Here is a 13,052-nt window from a genome sequence, read left to right as displayed (position 1 = left end):
CAGACCATCTAGCTAAGGTCCTCCTGAATTTCTGATGCACAGAAAATGTGAGATAATATTTATTGCTGTTTTAGTTACTATGCTACTGAGTTTTAAGCTACTAAGCTTTGAGGAATTTGTTATGCAGCTATAGGTAAATAATACAGATGGATAGAAGGGAGGAATGAAGAGTAAAGGCCTCTCATTCAAGGCCTGGACTTGTCCTGGCCCCCAAGGGTGGAACAGCTACTAGCTTCATTCATTCATGTCCATTTTGGACACTGCTGACCACATAGGGCTAGAAGATGACAAGAAGGAAGGGCTTCGTGCCCTCTTATCTCTTCTTCTTCCTCCCCCTCTTTTTTGTTTTTAGGAGAGGACTAGGAAGACATTGAGAACTCACACAAATTTTGGTTTTGACTTTTCAGTGGTCCCTGAGAAAACCTGTGTTGGTCTTTATCCATTTGTTACTAGGCTGCGGGTCCTTGAGAGCAGGGCTTAGATCTTTATTTCTATCCCCGTTGCCTGGCAAGTGAACATACATGAACAATAGTTGAAATTAAGGGGGTAGGTGAAATCCCTCCCTCCTTCTGAATTCTGCAGAGATTCCATTCTTAGAATGGTCCCTTAAGTGGAACCATTTCATTCACAGTTCATCAATGAAGTCTTAATAATAGTAGCATGCATGCCATCAAGCCATTTTCACTATTTTAAAAGTCCTTCTATTTCAGCTCCTTGGTTTTGAGCTTCCTTTCACTTTTCCATCCCATTTCTTCTCTGAAATGCTGCTTTAACTGTTACTCAAGCTCCCATGAGGCAGGAGAGCATAAAGAGATTTGCTACCAATATACCAGCAACATACTACGGTCAAGTTGTCCAAAATCACAGTGTTAGGAACCTTGGACTGGGGCTATGAGAGTTAATTCTGGGCTGCTGTCACTGATTAGCCTATGTGTCCTTGGGCAAGTTGCTTCCCCTCTCTGCTCATCAGTTTATCTTAAACTGAGACAGTAGGTCTAGATGAACTCTTAAATCGCTGGGTTCTCTTAACAAGTTAGGATTCAAAGGTGCAATCGAAAAGTGAAACCCGCATACCTCTGAGCAACTGTTATGATTACAGTACAAGGTTCCCCGGACTTGCCTTCATTAGCCCAAGGATACTGCCTCGGTGAAAGGCTATCTGATTTACTGGCAAGAGCCTTCCAGTGTTGAAAGACATGATCACCGTGGTTCCAGTTTTGTCACTAACTCTGGGTGATCTTAGGCAAATCCTCTCTGGACCTCAGAGCAGTGAGGTCCCTGCTACACAGAAGAGGCTCGAAGACCTGGGAGTGACTTGGAGAGCTTTTCCCGATTCTCTTTCTACAACCTGGGAGGCTCAGCCCCAGAGCGGGGTCCAGGCCGGCCCGTAGTCCCGCTTCCAGTTGCAAACGAAACTTAAACTAGGCGCGGCAGCTGACTTGCGGCGTGGGAGGCGGTAGCTACAGGTGAGTTCTTAAAGGAGCAGCCAGAGCTTGGGTAATACCTGGAGCTGTTGACTGGGCGGGGGTTGCAGGCAAGGGGGAATGAATGAGTGAGTAAAAGAGGGAACCAACTTTCTCTTCCCATCCTTAAATGCATTCATACTTGGAATTAATCACTTAGACTTAAAAAATTCTCTAGTGAAACCCTCAAACTCTTATCAAATTAACTCATCTCCCTATTTTACCTACCCTTCTTTAATTCAATCCCCCCAAAACTTTTTACTGAGGGGCTAATAGTAACTTTTAAAATATTAGTACAAAGTGTAAGAGTGCAGAGACGGCACCCCTCCCCCCACCCGCCCAAACGCCTCCCTTTTCCCTCCTCCCAGGCTCCGCCCTTTCCCGCCCCCTATTTTGGGTGGTGCTGATGATTCCTCCCGGAGAACGCTTTTCCAGGTTGGGGATCCACCCTCGGGGGCGCCAGGCACGTGTTTAGTGAGGTTAAAGGGTGTCTCGGAATGTGTGTCCTGGATCTGGCGTAGGTGAAGTCACGTCTCTCTTCCGACACCCTCACCCTTCCCGGCCTGGTGCGTTACTCCCTCAGAATCGCGGGACACACCGGTGGGCTAGGGCGAGGTAAACGCGGGCTCTTCCAGGGCCCCCCCGGGCCACCTGTAGAGTCTGTGTGTCAACTCCTTTGTCCTCAGAGTCACTTCGGTGGCCGCCCCTTTAAGTGAGGAAGTGCACTTAGATGCTCCCCAGGTCCCCTTTTGCTTTCCCCAGCTCCCTCCTGGCCTTCCTCCCCCCCAACCAAAGGTAGCAGCGCTGGGAGCCCGGGGCTCGGCGCAAGCCGCCTCCTCACTTCCCATTGGCTGCGAGCGCCGGGAAAGCGGTCACGTGGGAGCGCGGCAGTCCAGATCCAGGGCCGCCATCTTGGCGGAAAGTTTGGGGGGAGAGCGGTTGGGGGCGCGGAAGGAGGCGAGGTTCTGGGGGTGGGGCGGCTAAGAGCGGAGAGGGCGAGCGGGCTAGCGGGCAGCGGCGAATGTAGAGGCGGTGGCGGCGGCGGCCGAGGAGGAGGAAGAGGCAACGGGGGTGCGGCCGCTGAGGGGAGCTCCTCCCCCGTTCCCTCACCCCCCTCTGCTCAGCTCCGCGAGCCCCGGGCGGGGCGGGGGGACGTGGAGCGGGGCAGGGCTGGGGAGCCGCCCCGAGACCGCCCGGGGCGCACCCCAGCTCAGAGCTCACGGCACTCGTTGGAACTTTGTGGCCGCGCCGCAGGTGTGGGGGCCCGCGGAGGTGTGCATGTGGGGCGCGAGGGCGTCGCGGAGAGCGGCCGCTGCCCTGTCCGGCCCTCGCTGGAGTAGCTCGGAGGAAGCGAGCAAGGAGACAGGCAAGCGAGAGGAGGGGGCCCGAGCAGGGCGGGGTGATCAGTCCAGCTGATCCCTTCTCCCAGTGCGCTACAGCCTCTGCTGGCTTGGGGGCCAAGGGTCGGAGAGCTTCTGCAGCCCCCCAGTAGTAGGTGGGGGGTATGTATACTTATGCCGGGGGAGGCTGGCCCCATGTCCAGGCATTTAGTGCCCTTTGGAGAGGGGGCAGCTTTCGAGGAGAATTTGGCATCTTGCTTCTGTTTGCTCTTAACATTTGCAGGGCAACCCAACCTTAGGTAAAAGCTTTCTGGATTGACACTGCTGGATTGTGCGGCTCTTCCTTTCACTTGGGAAAACTTTGCCAGGGGGGCTTTTCAAATAGGGCTAGGAGTTTTTCGATTTGAGAGTTAGGGGGAAATGCTAGTTTAACCTCGATTCTATTCTAAATTTAGTTTCCTTTATGTTTTGTGTTCTTAAAGGTGTGTGCCCTCTTCCTGATTCTGGAGAAAAATGCCGGTCCGGAAGCAAGGTGAGAATTTATGTCGGAACTCTTCTGTGGGTGTCTCTTGCTTTTCTGTATGTCTGTTTTGTGATTGCTATGTTTTAAAGATGTTTGTGTAACTCTGATGAGACAGCACAGCCCTAACCTTACTACTTAGGGAATCTAAGCCTCATATCATTCAGACGATGGAAACACCTAAATGTTTGTCAAGCTTTTTTCCTTGACATCTCTCTGGTGACTGGAGAGGCAATTAACATTTTCCCTCTGAAATGTCTTTTTAAAAATTCTGTATTGGTGTTTTAATATTTCATTTTATCATTCTTACCAAACACTTTTGTGAGCGAATGTGGGATACTGGCTAAGAACTAGTAGTTTTGAAGCACGTAATATTTGAATTATAATGACAAATTGTAGATATTCTGCTTTTGTATGTCAGATCAGCTGAAACAGTGTTACTAATACTTTGATCAGATGATCACTAGTACACATTTATTACAAACTGCTCACCTTCCTTTATTGTAACATGTTGAACATTTTTTGGATCATTCTAGGGAATATATATATGTGTACATGAACATAGTGGCATGGATTGACTTGAAGGATGTTGGGAATTGTTTAGGTGCCTTGCAGAATCATTTGCTGCATAGCTAATTTGTAATACTTTCTTGTAAATATATAATTTTTAAAAAACTTTTTATTCTTTTGGCTGTTTGGGTCTTCATTCCTGTGGGCGGGCTTTCTCTAGTTGCAGAGACGGGGGCTGCTCATTGTGGTGGCCTCTCTTGTTGAGTTGCATGGGCTCTAGGCGTGCAGGCTTCAGTAGTTGCGGCACGCAGGCTCACTGGTTGTGGCTTGTTGGCTCTAGAGCGCAGGCTCAGTAGTTGTGGTGCACGGACTTAGTTGCACTGCAGCATGTGGGATCTTCCCGGACCAGGTATCGAACCCGTGTCCCCTGCATTGGCAGGCGGATTCTTAACCACTGTGCCGCCAGGGAAGTCCCTAATCAGACTCTTTTTTCTTTTCAGATACCCAGAGAGCATTGCACCTTTTGGAAGGTTATCGTTCGAAACTAAGCCAAACAGAAGACAGACAGCTCAGAAGTTCCATAGAACGGGTTATTAACATATTTCAGAGCAACCTCTTTCAGGCTTTAATAGGTGGGAATTAAAACTTTATTTGTGACCATTATGTGTCAGATAGGCGTAATGCTGCTCTAAATTCATTTATTTTAAACTTCAGAGAGTGATATACTTGGTTCTCTGTGAGGCATTCAATAACTTGAACATCCAGTGAGTGGTGTATTTTGATACGTAGGCCAATATTCTTTCCAAAAGTATCTAATAACCAAAAAAACTTTCAGTATGATTATTTCAGTGGTCTTTGATAACAGAGTTTAACATCCTAACATTAAAAGATGAAGAAGTTGCAAAAATGTTTCAGGATCCAAAAAGTAATGACTGAATAACTGTTAGCTTGTTTCTGTATTTGACTTGCTATTTCTCTGGAATCCCTGAAAATGTTTGAGGATTTCTGCTATGTTTAAGAACATTCATTCCCTTAATATAGACCTCTGTTTAAACTTGGCATTTGTGAAGTCAGAATTTTAGACCTGGAAAATGATTTTACAGATGATCTTGTCTAATCTTATTTTACAGACAAGAATATTGAAACAATTTTATTCTTAACTGTAACTTAAATTTGATGTGGTGCATTGTTTTAAAGGAGAATTGAACACATACATAGTCAAGAGTGCTGAATTCTACTCCTGACAGTGCCATTGATTGAATGATATGGTACAAGTCATTTAATCTTTTCTAAGTCACTATTAGCTGTAGCATGTGGGTGCAATGGAACAGTGGTTTTTAAGCCTTTTTCTAAAAAGTAGCTAGGCCCCTTTTTAATGCAAAATCTTATATTTTGTACATAATCCCCAATATATAAAACAGGATGCTCTGTCTCTGGCCCTCTTCTCTAGGTATCTTGAAAAGTATACAAACCAGTGAACTAGAAAAATTGTCCCTTTCAATTCTAAGAATAAAATGTGTTTTTATTTGTCATTGGCTATATAACGTATTAAAGTAAGACATATATTTCATTGTATTACAACTTTTTCCTCAGTAACTTCAAAGTAGTTACAGCCTTATATCTATCTATTGATGGAGTAACTTTTGATGTGGCTTGAGGGCTACTTTCAAGTTAATGTATCCTGTCAAATAATTAATTGGTAAATTGATACTATACTAAATTAGTTTTAGAATTAAAGAAGATTTTGAAGAAGATCACTCAATACATCTGAATAATTTTTTTAAATTTAGCATTATTATAGACTTTTGAAAATATATACAACAAAAGAGAGAACAGTATAATGAACTAGTATGCATCTGTCACCCATCTTCAAAGATTACCAGCATTTTGCCTTTTTTGTTTAAACTGATGGACATTTTTTACATTTGGATTTCTAAGCTCTGAGGTTTAAGGTCCAAATGGATGATCAAATTGGATTCCTCTGAAAAAACAAAAAAAGAAGGGAAAAATCAGTTTTAGTTGTTTGGTTTTCTAAATCACCATTAAACCTAGGAGTGTTTTATTTAGTAGGGTCACTGTTTAGAGAAAAATAGTATGACTTCTATGTCTTCTTGTACATTTGGACATAGATGGAGTCCTCTGTGTGGAATCTGCGACTTAAGAAAATTAAATGGTTAGTGAAGTAACCAAACAGAACCTACACTTAGATTTCTCCATAGATTGGAGGTAGATTTACTATGTTTAAGGTTTTTTTTTTTTTAATGTATTCTGCCTCGCCTATTTTGAATGTATTTATTCTTATGCATAATTGAATTCTGATAGAGTTAATTTTCTAATTGTGAGTTATATTTGTGAATCTTCTTTGTCCTGTATAAGTTTATTGGTTGTGAATTTACTTTGATATTTAGATTTGCTTATATTTTAAGATTTTATAGAATGTGGGATCAGATTTTGGTGTAAGAAAAGTAATAATTAGGAATTTTGAAATGGGTAAATTTAGTAGAGATTTTTTGTGTTTCCATACTGTAGTTGAATTAATTGTTGACACTGCTAAATTAATAAATGCATTTTTTGGTGCATGCTTAAGTTGGGTTAATGTATTAATCTTTATTCCTTTTTTTGAAAATTTTTAGGTCAGTAAGATTTTTTTTGCTTTGCAGCTGTACCATTGGTTTTGAAACAGTGTGGTAATGTACTTTAATCCTGTAAATTACCTTAAGCTAAACTAGAGTCCACTGTGTTCATAGTGTGTACTGAAAAATTCTGTGTTAACTGTTTTCCTTTAGTAGGTAGCACTCTATTCTGTAAGGTGATACCTGTGGACCATTGGATTAAAGGAGACATGGGGTCTTGACCTCTAATTGTTTGAAAGTCCTATGGTGCTTAGGTTTTTGACTTCTAGAGTTTGGAAATCATTTCCTTAGGCTATAGTGAATTATCTAGTTACTTCTTTGGACTTGCACTCTGCAGCGGTTATTTATTGATTGATTTCTTGAATTGGTAGTTTGTATCGGCTGTTTTCATGCATTAAAAAAAACTTAGTGTGAGGCCCTGGGGGTTTGGTGTTATAGAAGTGTTGATTTTTTTCCCCCTCCCTCTGTAGTTGATATATTATTAAGATTAGGTTTCTGGTACCTTTGGGTTATTCAGAGGAACAGCATGCACATATTGCACTACATCTGTTCTAAGATACCAGTTTTTAAAAATTTTGGTATCTCTGAATTTGGGGTGCATTTTTTAACGGATATATATTGGCATTGGTTTTACATTCTTAGTGGCATGTGAAATAATGGTGCATTTTACAGTTGATATCCTCCATATCAATATCCTCAATTCAGTGAAATATGGCAATCATTGTTCTTGCCCTGATGCTTGGTAGCATCCTTGAAGGATGGCTTGAAGATTTAAAAATTATTGAAAACAGAAAAGTTTTTATTAACTTCTGAGTTTCAGCTAAGTTGTTTCTTTAAAGGTGAATATTTAAATTATAGCTTAAAAAAAAGTCCATGAACTATACATTTGTTTAAAATTTATTCCCAAAACATCTGGTGATTATTTTTGTATAAATGGGAGATAAAGTCTGCCTAATTTTAATCCCTGATTTAGGTGAGCAGGTTGAAAACTAAATATATTTGATTTTTGTATTCTCATTTTGTGTACTTATATTTGAAAATTTTGTGAGTAAAATAGACTGGATATGGTTTGATAACAGTCAAAGCTCTGCTCTCCAGGTCCATAGTGGTTTGAGGTCATTTCTGATTCTTGCGTTTGTCTGGGATCTGAGAGGACCTCGGTAGTCCTCAAAGATTTCGTACCAGTCTAGACCCTTGGATTTACTTACGGAATAAGAGAATTCATCTACTTTCCTTGTGCACAGGAGCAAAACCTGGTCTCAAGAACAGGCTGGCTTTAGAGACTTTAGTGAGTGAGTCATTTGATTTGTATTTTGTCTGCGATAAATAGCAAGCTTATTTTAATGCACTATTTTATTTCTGCAGATATTCAGAATGAAGGTGATTATGTAATAAAACTGTCCATTTCTGAGATTTTTTTAGCATCTAATTCATTTATTGCTGCTTTATTAACTAACAGTTTCACTTGCCCTTGTAAACATGGTGAAGGACATTTTAAGTTTGGAGATACTGAGTATCAAGTGTGACTTTTTTATTTTAATTATAAAAAAACATAAAATCTATCATCTTAACCATTTTTAAATGTACCAGTCAGTAGTGTTAAGTACAGTCATATTGTTGTGAAACAATTCAGAACTTTTTCATCTTGCAAAACTGAAACTCGATACCTATGAAACAACAACTCCCCTTTTCCTCCTCCCTCCAGCCCTTGGTAACCACCATTCCACTTTCTGTATCTATGATTTTGACTACTGTAAATACCTCATATAAGGGAAATCATAAAGTATTTGTCTTTTTGTGACTGGTTTATTTACTTAGCATAATGTCCTCAAGGTTCATTCATGTTGTAGCATGTGATAGGACTCCCTTGCTTATTAAGGCTGAGTTATATTCTTGTGTGTTGGGGTATATGTATATAAATGTGTGTGTGTGTCAAAGTTTTGTTTATCCATTCCTCCATTGATAGACATTTGCGTTCTACGTCTTGACTATTGTGAACAGTGTGGCTCTGAATGTGAGTGGGCAAGTGTCTCTGAGAACCTGCTTTCAGTTCCTTTGAATGTACACCCAGAAGTGGGATTGTGGGATCATATGACAGTTACATGTAAAATGTTTAAAGAACCACCATAATGTTTTCTGTAGAGATTGCACCATTTTATAATCCCACCAATGGTGCAGAAGGGTTCTAATTTCTCCACAGCCTTGTCAACACTTGTTATTTTCAGTTTTTTTGATAGTAGCCATACTAATGGATGTGAGAGTATGACTCCTTTTTAAGTATGTAAGAAGTAATAATGGCTAACATTTATTGAACACTTTCTCTGTGCTAATAAAAGTATCTCGTTTAGTCATCATAATCCTGTGAGGCATATATTCACTTATGAGATGATTATACTATTTTATAGATTAGAAAAAAGAGGAAATGAGAGATTATGCAGCTTGCCCAAGGACTCTCACATAGTAAATTGTGGAGCCAGAAATTGGACTCAACTAATCTGAGTCCAGAGCCTCTTTTCACCTTCAACCATTAGGGTGTTCTTTATCATAAGTTGAGTATTTTAATATGAATAGCCTATGACTGTTAGTCATATAGTATTTAAAGCATTGGAATAATTTATTTTGGACACTGGCCTGACATTTTTTTCTCTTTCTAGTGTGTGAAACAATAAATTGTAAGACAATCAAATTATAATACATACTTTAAAATTTTATGTACTTTCTCTTTGGGAATCGAAATGGCTTTTTATTTTATTTTATTTTTTGCGGTACGCGGGCATCTCACTGTTGTGGCCTCTCCTTTTGCGGAGCACAGGCTCCGGACGCGCAGGCTCAGTGGCCATGGCTCACGGGCCCAGCCGCTCCGCGGCATGTGGGATCTTCCCGGACCAGGGCATGAACCCGTGTCCCCTGCATCGGCAGGTGGACTCTCAACCGCCGCGCCACCAGGGAAGCCCGGTCAGTGTTTTTAAAACGTGGTTTTTAAAATAGTTTTTACTTTGAAGGAGAATGTTTATAATGATGGAATTTACACACTTTGAAAGGTATTTACATAGTTATCGAGGTTTACAAACTTCCAGCTATAATGGTAAAATGTCAAAGTTCCTTAGCTTTTTTGTTTATTATTGGTCCCAGTGATGTTATTTTTTAGTCTGTTGGTAACTTTGTGCACCTGCGTGTGTGTGTGTGTGTGTGTGTGTGTGTGTAACTTTGTAAGGCTAGGTTTGAGAAAGGAAAGCATTTATAACAGGATATGGATCAGACTGTTGACTAAAAATTATGGAATTTGAGGAAAATTTTATTAACTTTTCTGTTGGTGGTTTTGATTGAATTGGATTGTTATTTATTTGTTAATAGTTTTACTTACTCCTGCTTTGAAGCAGTGCTTTGATTATGCTGAATCTGGTTGAATTCTCTTTAGAACCTTGCAATCACAGAGCTGTAAAAGCATCTGTAAATATTCTAGTCTAAACTATTTCATCTATGTAGGGATAAATTTTTTCCTACTAAAATTTTCCTTTTCAAATTATTTTTCCAGTCCGCTATCCAGGTACTGCATTTAGTTGTTATGTCTCTTTAGTCTCCTTTAATCTGGGCACATTTCCACAACCTTTGCTTTTTATGACATTGACGTATTTGAAGAATACAGTTCCCCTCTGCTCTTATTTTTTTATATATAATGTTTCTCATTTTAGGTTTGTCTGATATTTGCTTGTGATTAGACTCAGGTTATGTATTCTGTATGGTTCTGTACATCCAGAGGTACATGATGTCTTCTGCCCTTCATTGGTAATGTTAATTTTAATCACCCAGTTAAGGTGTTGTCTGATTTCTCTGTAGTTACTTTTTTCCCCTTTGCAACTTACAAGCAATATGTGGGGGAGACACTAACACCTTGCATGTACCCTGTTCTTTAGCAAAATTTCCATCTAGACTTAGCATCCATTGATGATGCTTGCCTGAATCCGTTTTTACTATGTTGAAAATGACAGTTGAATAATTATATATATATTTTTAACAGCAGCACTTTTCTACAGTTACCAGCTAACACTTGGCATTTTACTGTAATTAAGAGCACTCCTCTCCCATTTATCTATCTAGCTACTTACCTAGCTAGCTACCTAGCTATCATATTTCTTTCAGTGGTGGATAATTTATTACCATCCTTAATGATTTTGGTGTTCAGATTGTCTCAGATTTGCCTAGTAGGAGGCTTCTCAAGCTTGCTCTTATGACATGCCCTCATTTTTTTTTTTTTAGCACTTTCTTACTTTTTGGCATAACAAGATGTTCCAGGTTCATCTTGTACATATCCTGCCCCAGCCTTAGGATCAACCATTTCTTTGAGAAGCTCTGTTTCCTTTTGATACATACCTTGTTTTAAGGAATACCGTGTGGCTGTTAGTCATATAGTATTTAAAGTGTTGGAATAATTTATTTTGGATACTGGCTTGACATTTTTTCTCTTTCTAGTATGTGAAACAACAAATTATAATACATACTTTAAAATTTTATATATTTTTCTCTTTGGGAGTCAAAATGGCTTTTTAAATCCATGTTGGTTTAGATGAAAGCAGCGTATCTGTGCCTCAGTAGGTTTGACTATTGTGTATTTTAGTTTATAAAAACATTGTACTTTTAGTTAATTAACTGATAAAATTTTTCCCTCTGAAATGGCACAGTTATATTTCATCGTTTTTTAGTTTTCTAGTTGCCTTCTCTCTAACCCTCCAAAATGGAATTTATAAACATTTAAGGTCAGATACATGTACTTTATATAAAATATTATAAGCAAGAAAATTATCACACCAACACCTGCTACTTCTTCCATAGGGTGAATATCCTTCTCGAATGCTATTCTTATGTATGTATACACACTTTCATTTTACAAAACAAACTCCCTACACAAAACATAGTATAATTGTTTCTACAATTCAGTGGGAATTGATACTTAAAATCAGTGTATAAAGTGAAAAATATCAAATTAAAATTATCCTTAAAAATCCTTCAGGAGTTTAACACTGTCTCTCATTAACTACAATACAGTTGTTTTTCCCTGTAGTGGAAAGAAATCATTGATTTCAGCCAAGAAAAATCTTTTTTTGGCTGCCGTCAGGTCTTCATTGCGGCAGGCGTGATCTTTCGTTTGTGGTGTGCGGGCTTCTCTCTAGTTGAGGCACATGTGCTCCATAATTGTGGTGCGCGGGCTTAGTTGCCCCGCCGCCATGTGGGTTCTTAGCTCCCCGACCAGGGATCCATCCCACGTCCCCTGCATGGGAAGGTGAATTCTTAACCACTGGACCACCAGGGAAGTCCTGAAATCATTGTTTCTTCAGTTGATCAACAGATGAAGTAGTTGGCTTGTGTTTAAGTGACCTCTTGTATTAAAAGCACATAATTCTAGAATCACATTCAGCACAGTGAGATATAGAGAGATGCTATGAAAATGGAGACTACCTGAGGGAACAGTCTCCTCCCTTCTCATTTTTTATTTGCTGACATTTACTTACTAGGTGGACCGATAGGTAGAATTGCCCTTTTTTTGGTGGAAAGAGGTGCTATGGTTGAATTTGCTTAAGTGTATACAGTGTGACTTCTCTGTGCTATACATTTTAACTATTTTTATCCCACAAAATTTATCATTATGTACCTTTCCGTATCAATGGATTTGTACCATTTAAAGACTGTATTTCACTGTATAGATTTATTGTAGTTTTATTAATGATTTCCTAGGAGCATTTAGGTATATAATTTTTCTGAATTATAAACAACATTGCATTTGTATATGCCTCTTTGTTCTGCATCCTTGATGATGTCCTTTGGGTAAGTTCCTAGAATTGAATTGCTTAGTAAAAGGGGATGTGCAATTTAAAAAGGCTTTTGATGTAGTTTTTAAAATTACTGTCAGAAATGTTATATCAATTTAATTTTTTAGGTATTATGTGGAAGAATGACTAATTTACTATACCTTAAGCTATGGAGTATTATCTATCTTTTTAATATTTTCTATTCTGATATGTGGAATACACCTTCAGTCATTTTGATGTTTTATTATGTATTTCTTTGAATAAATAAATAGCCAACGATGTAAGAATTTTCTTACATTGTTGTTTATTTTAATTTCTATGAATTATTTGTTCATGTCATTTGCCCCTCCAACCACTTTTTGTTTGTTTGTTTGTTTTATGAGTTTAATAACAAAAACAAATTAATAAAATACATAAAAATGAAACACTAATATCAATAATCACCATTTATATAAGTGTTATAGTTAGAAAAACATGAGGAATTTGTCAAATATTTTAATCCTCACTTTTTTTTTTCATTTTTTTCTTAGAGGTATAAAATCTACATTAGAGAAACCAATTCTGTCTGCCTTGCAAGTTGCAAATAGCTTCCATTGTTTGTCATTTGTTTTTAAAATTTAATTAAAAAAACACATATATGGTTAGATTTATCAATTTTGTTGTGCTTTTACCCTTGGTATTATGCTTAGAAAGCCTTTCCTATCCCTGAGATTATAAAAAATCTTTACTATATTCAAATTCTGTCATGGCTTCTTTTTTTAACATTTAAATCCTTAATACAT

The 13,052-nt window shown here is 38.9% G+C and overlaps 1 protein-coding gene across 21 annotated transcripts in view; it reads left to right on the top strand.

Moving 5' to 3' along the window:
• The first annotated feature begins 1,978 nt into the window (after positions 1-1,978).
• The window catches only part of DLG1 (discs large MAGUK scaffold protein 1), a 285,801-nt gene continuing 274,727 nt past the window's right edge, over positions 1,979-13,052 (top strand). For 15 of the 21 annotated variants that reach the window (XM_060298250.1, XM_060298249.1, XM_060298247.1 and 12 more), the window contains exons 1-3: positions 2,433-2,829; positions 3,286-3,335; positions 4,334-4,465. In XM_060298250.1, coding sequence (XP_060154233.1) covers positions 3,317-3,335; positions 4,334-4,465 — 151 coding nt within the window. In that variant the 5' untranslated portion in view covers positions 2,433-2,829; positions 3,286-3,316. Of the gene's footprint in view, positions 2,030-2,432; positions 2,830-3,285; positions 3,336-4,333; positions 4,466-13,052 lie in introns of those variants that run through there. The other 6 variants (XM_060298254.2, XM_060298251.2, XM_030860051.3 and 3 more) reach the window with 3 other exon arrangements.

This window comes from Globicephala melas, chromosome 4 (genome assembly GCF_963455315.2).
Source record: "Globicephala melas chromosome 4, mGloMel1.2, whole genome shotgun sequence".
NCBI lineage: Eukaryota > Metazoa > Chordata > Mammalia > Artiodactyla > Delphinidae > Globicephala > Globicephala melas.
This window is presented reverse-complemented; position numbering and strand designations above follow the sequence as displayed.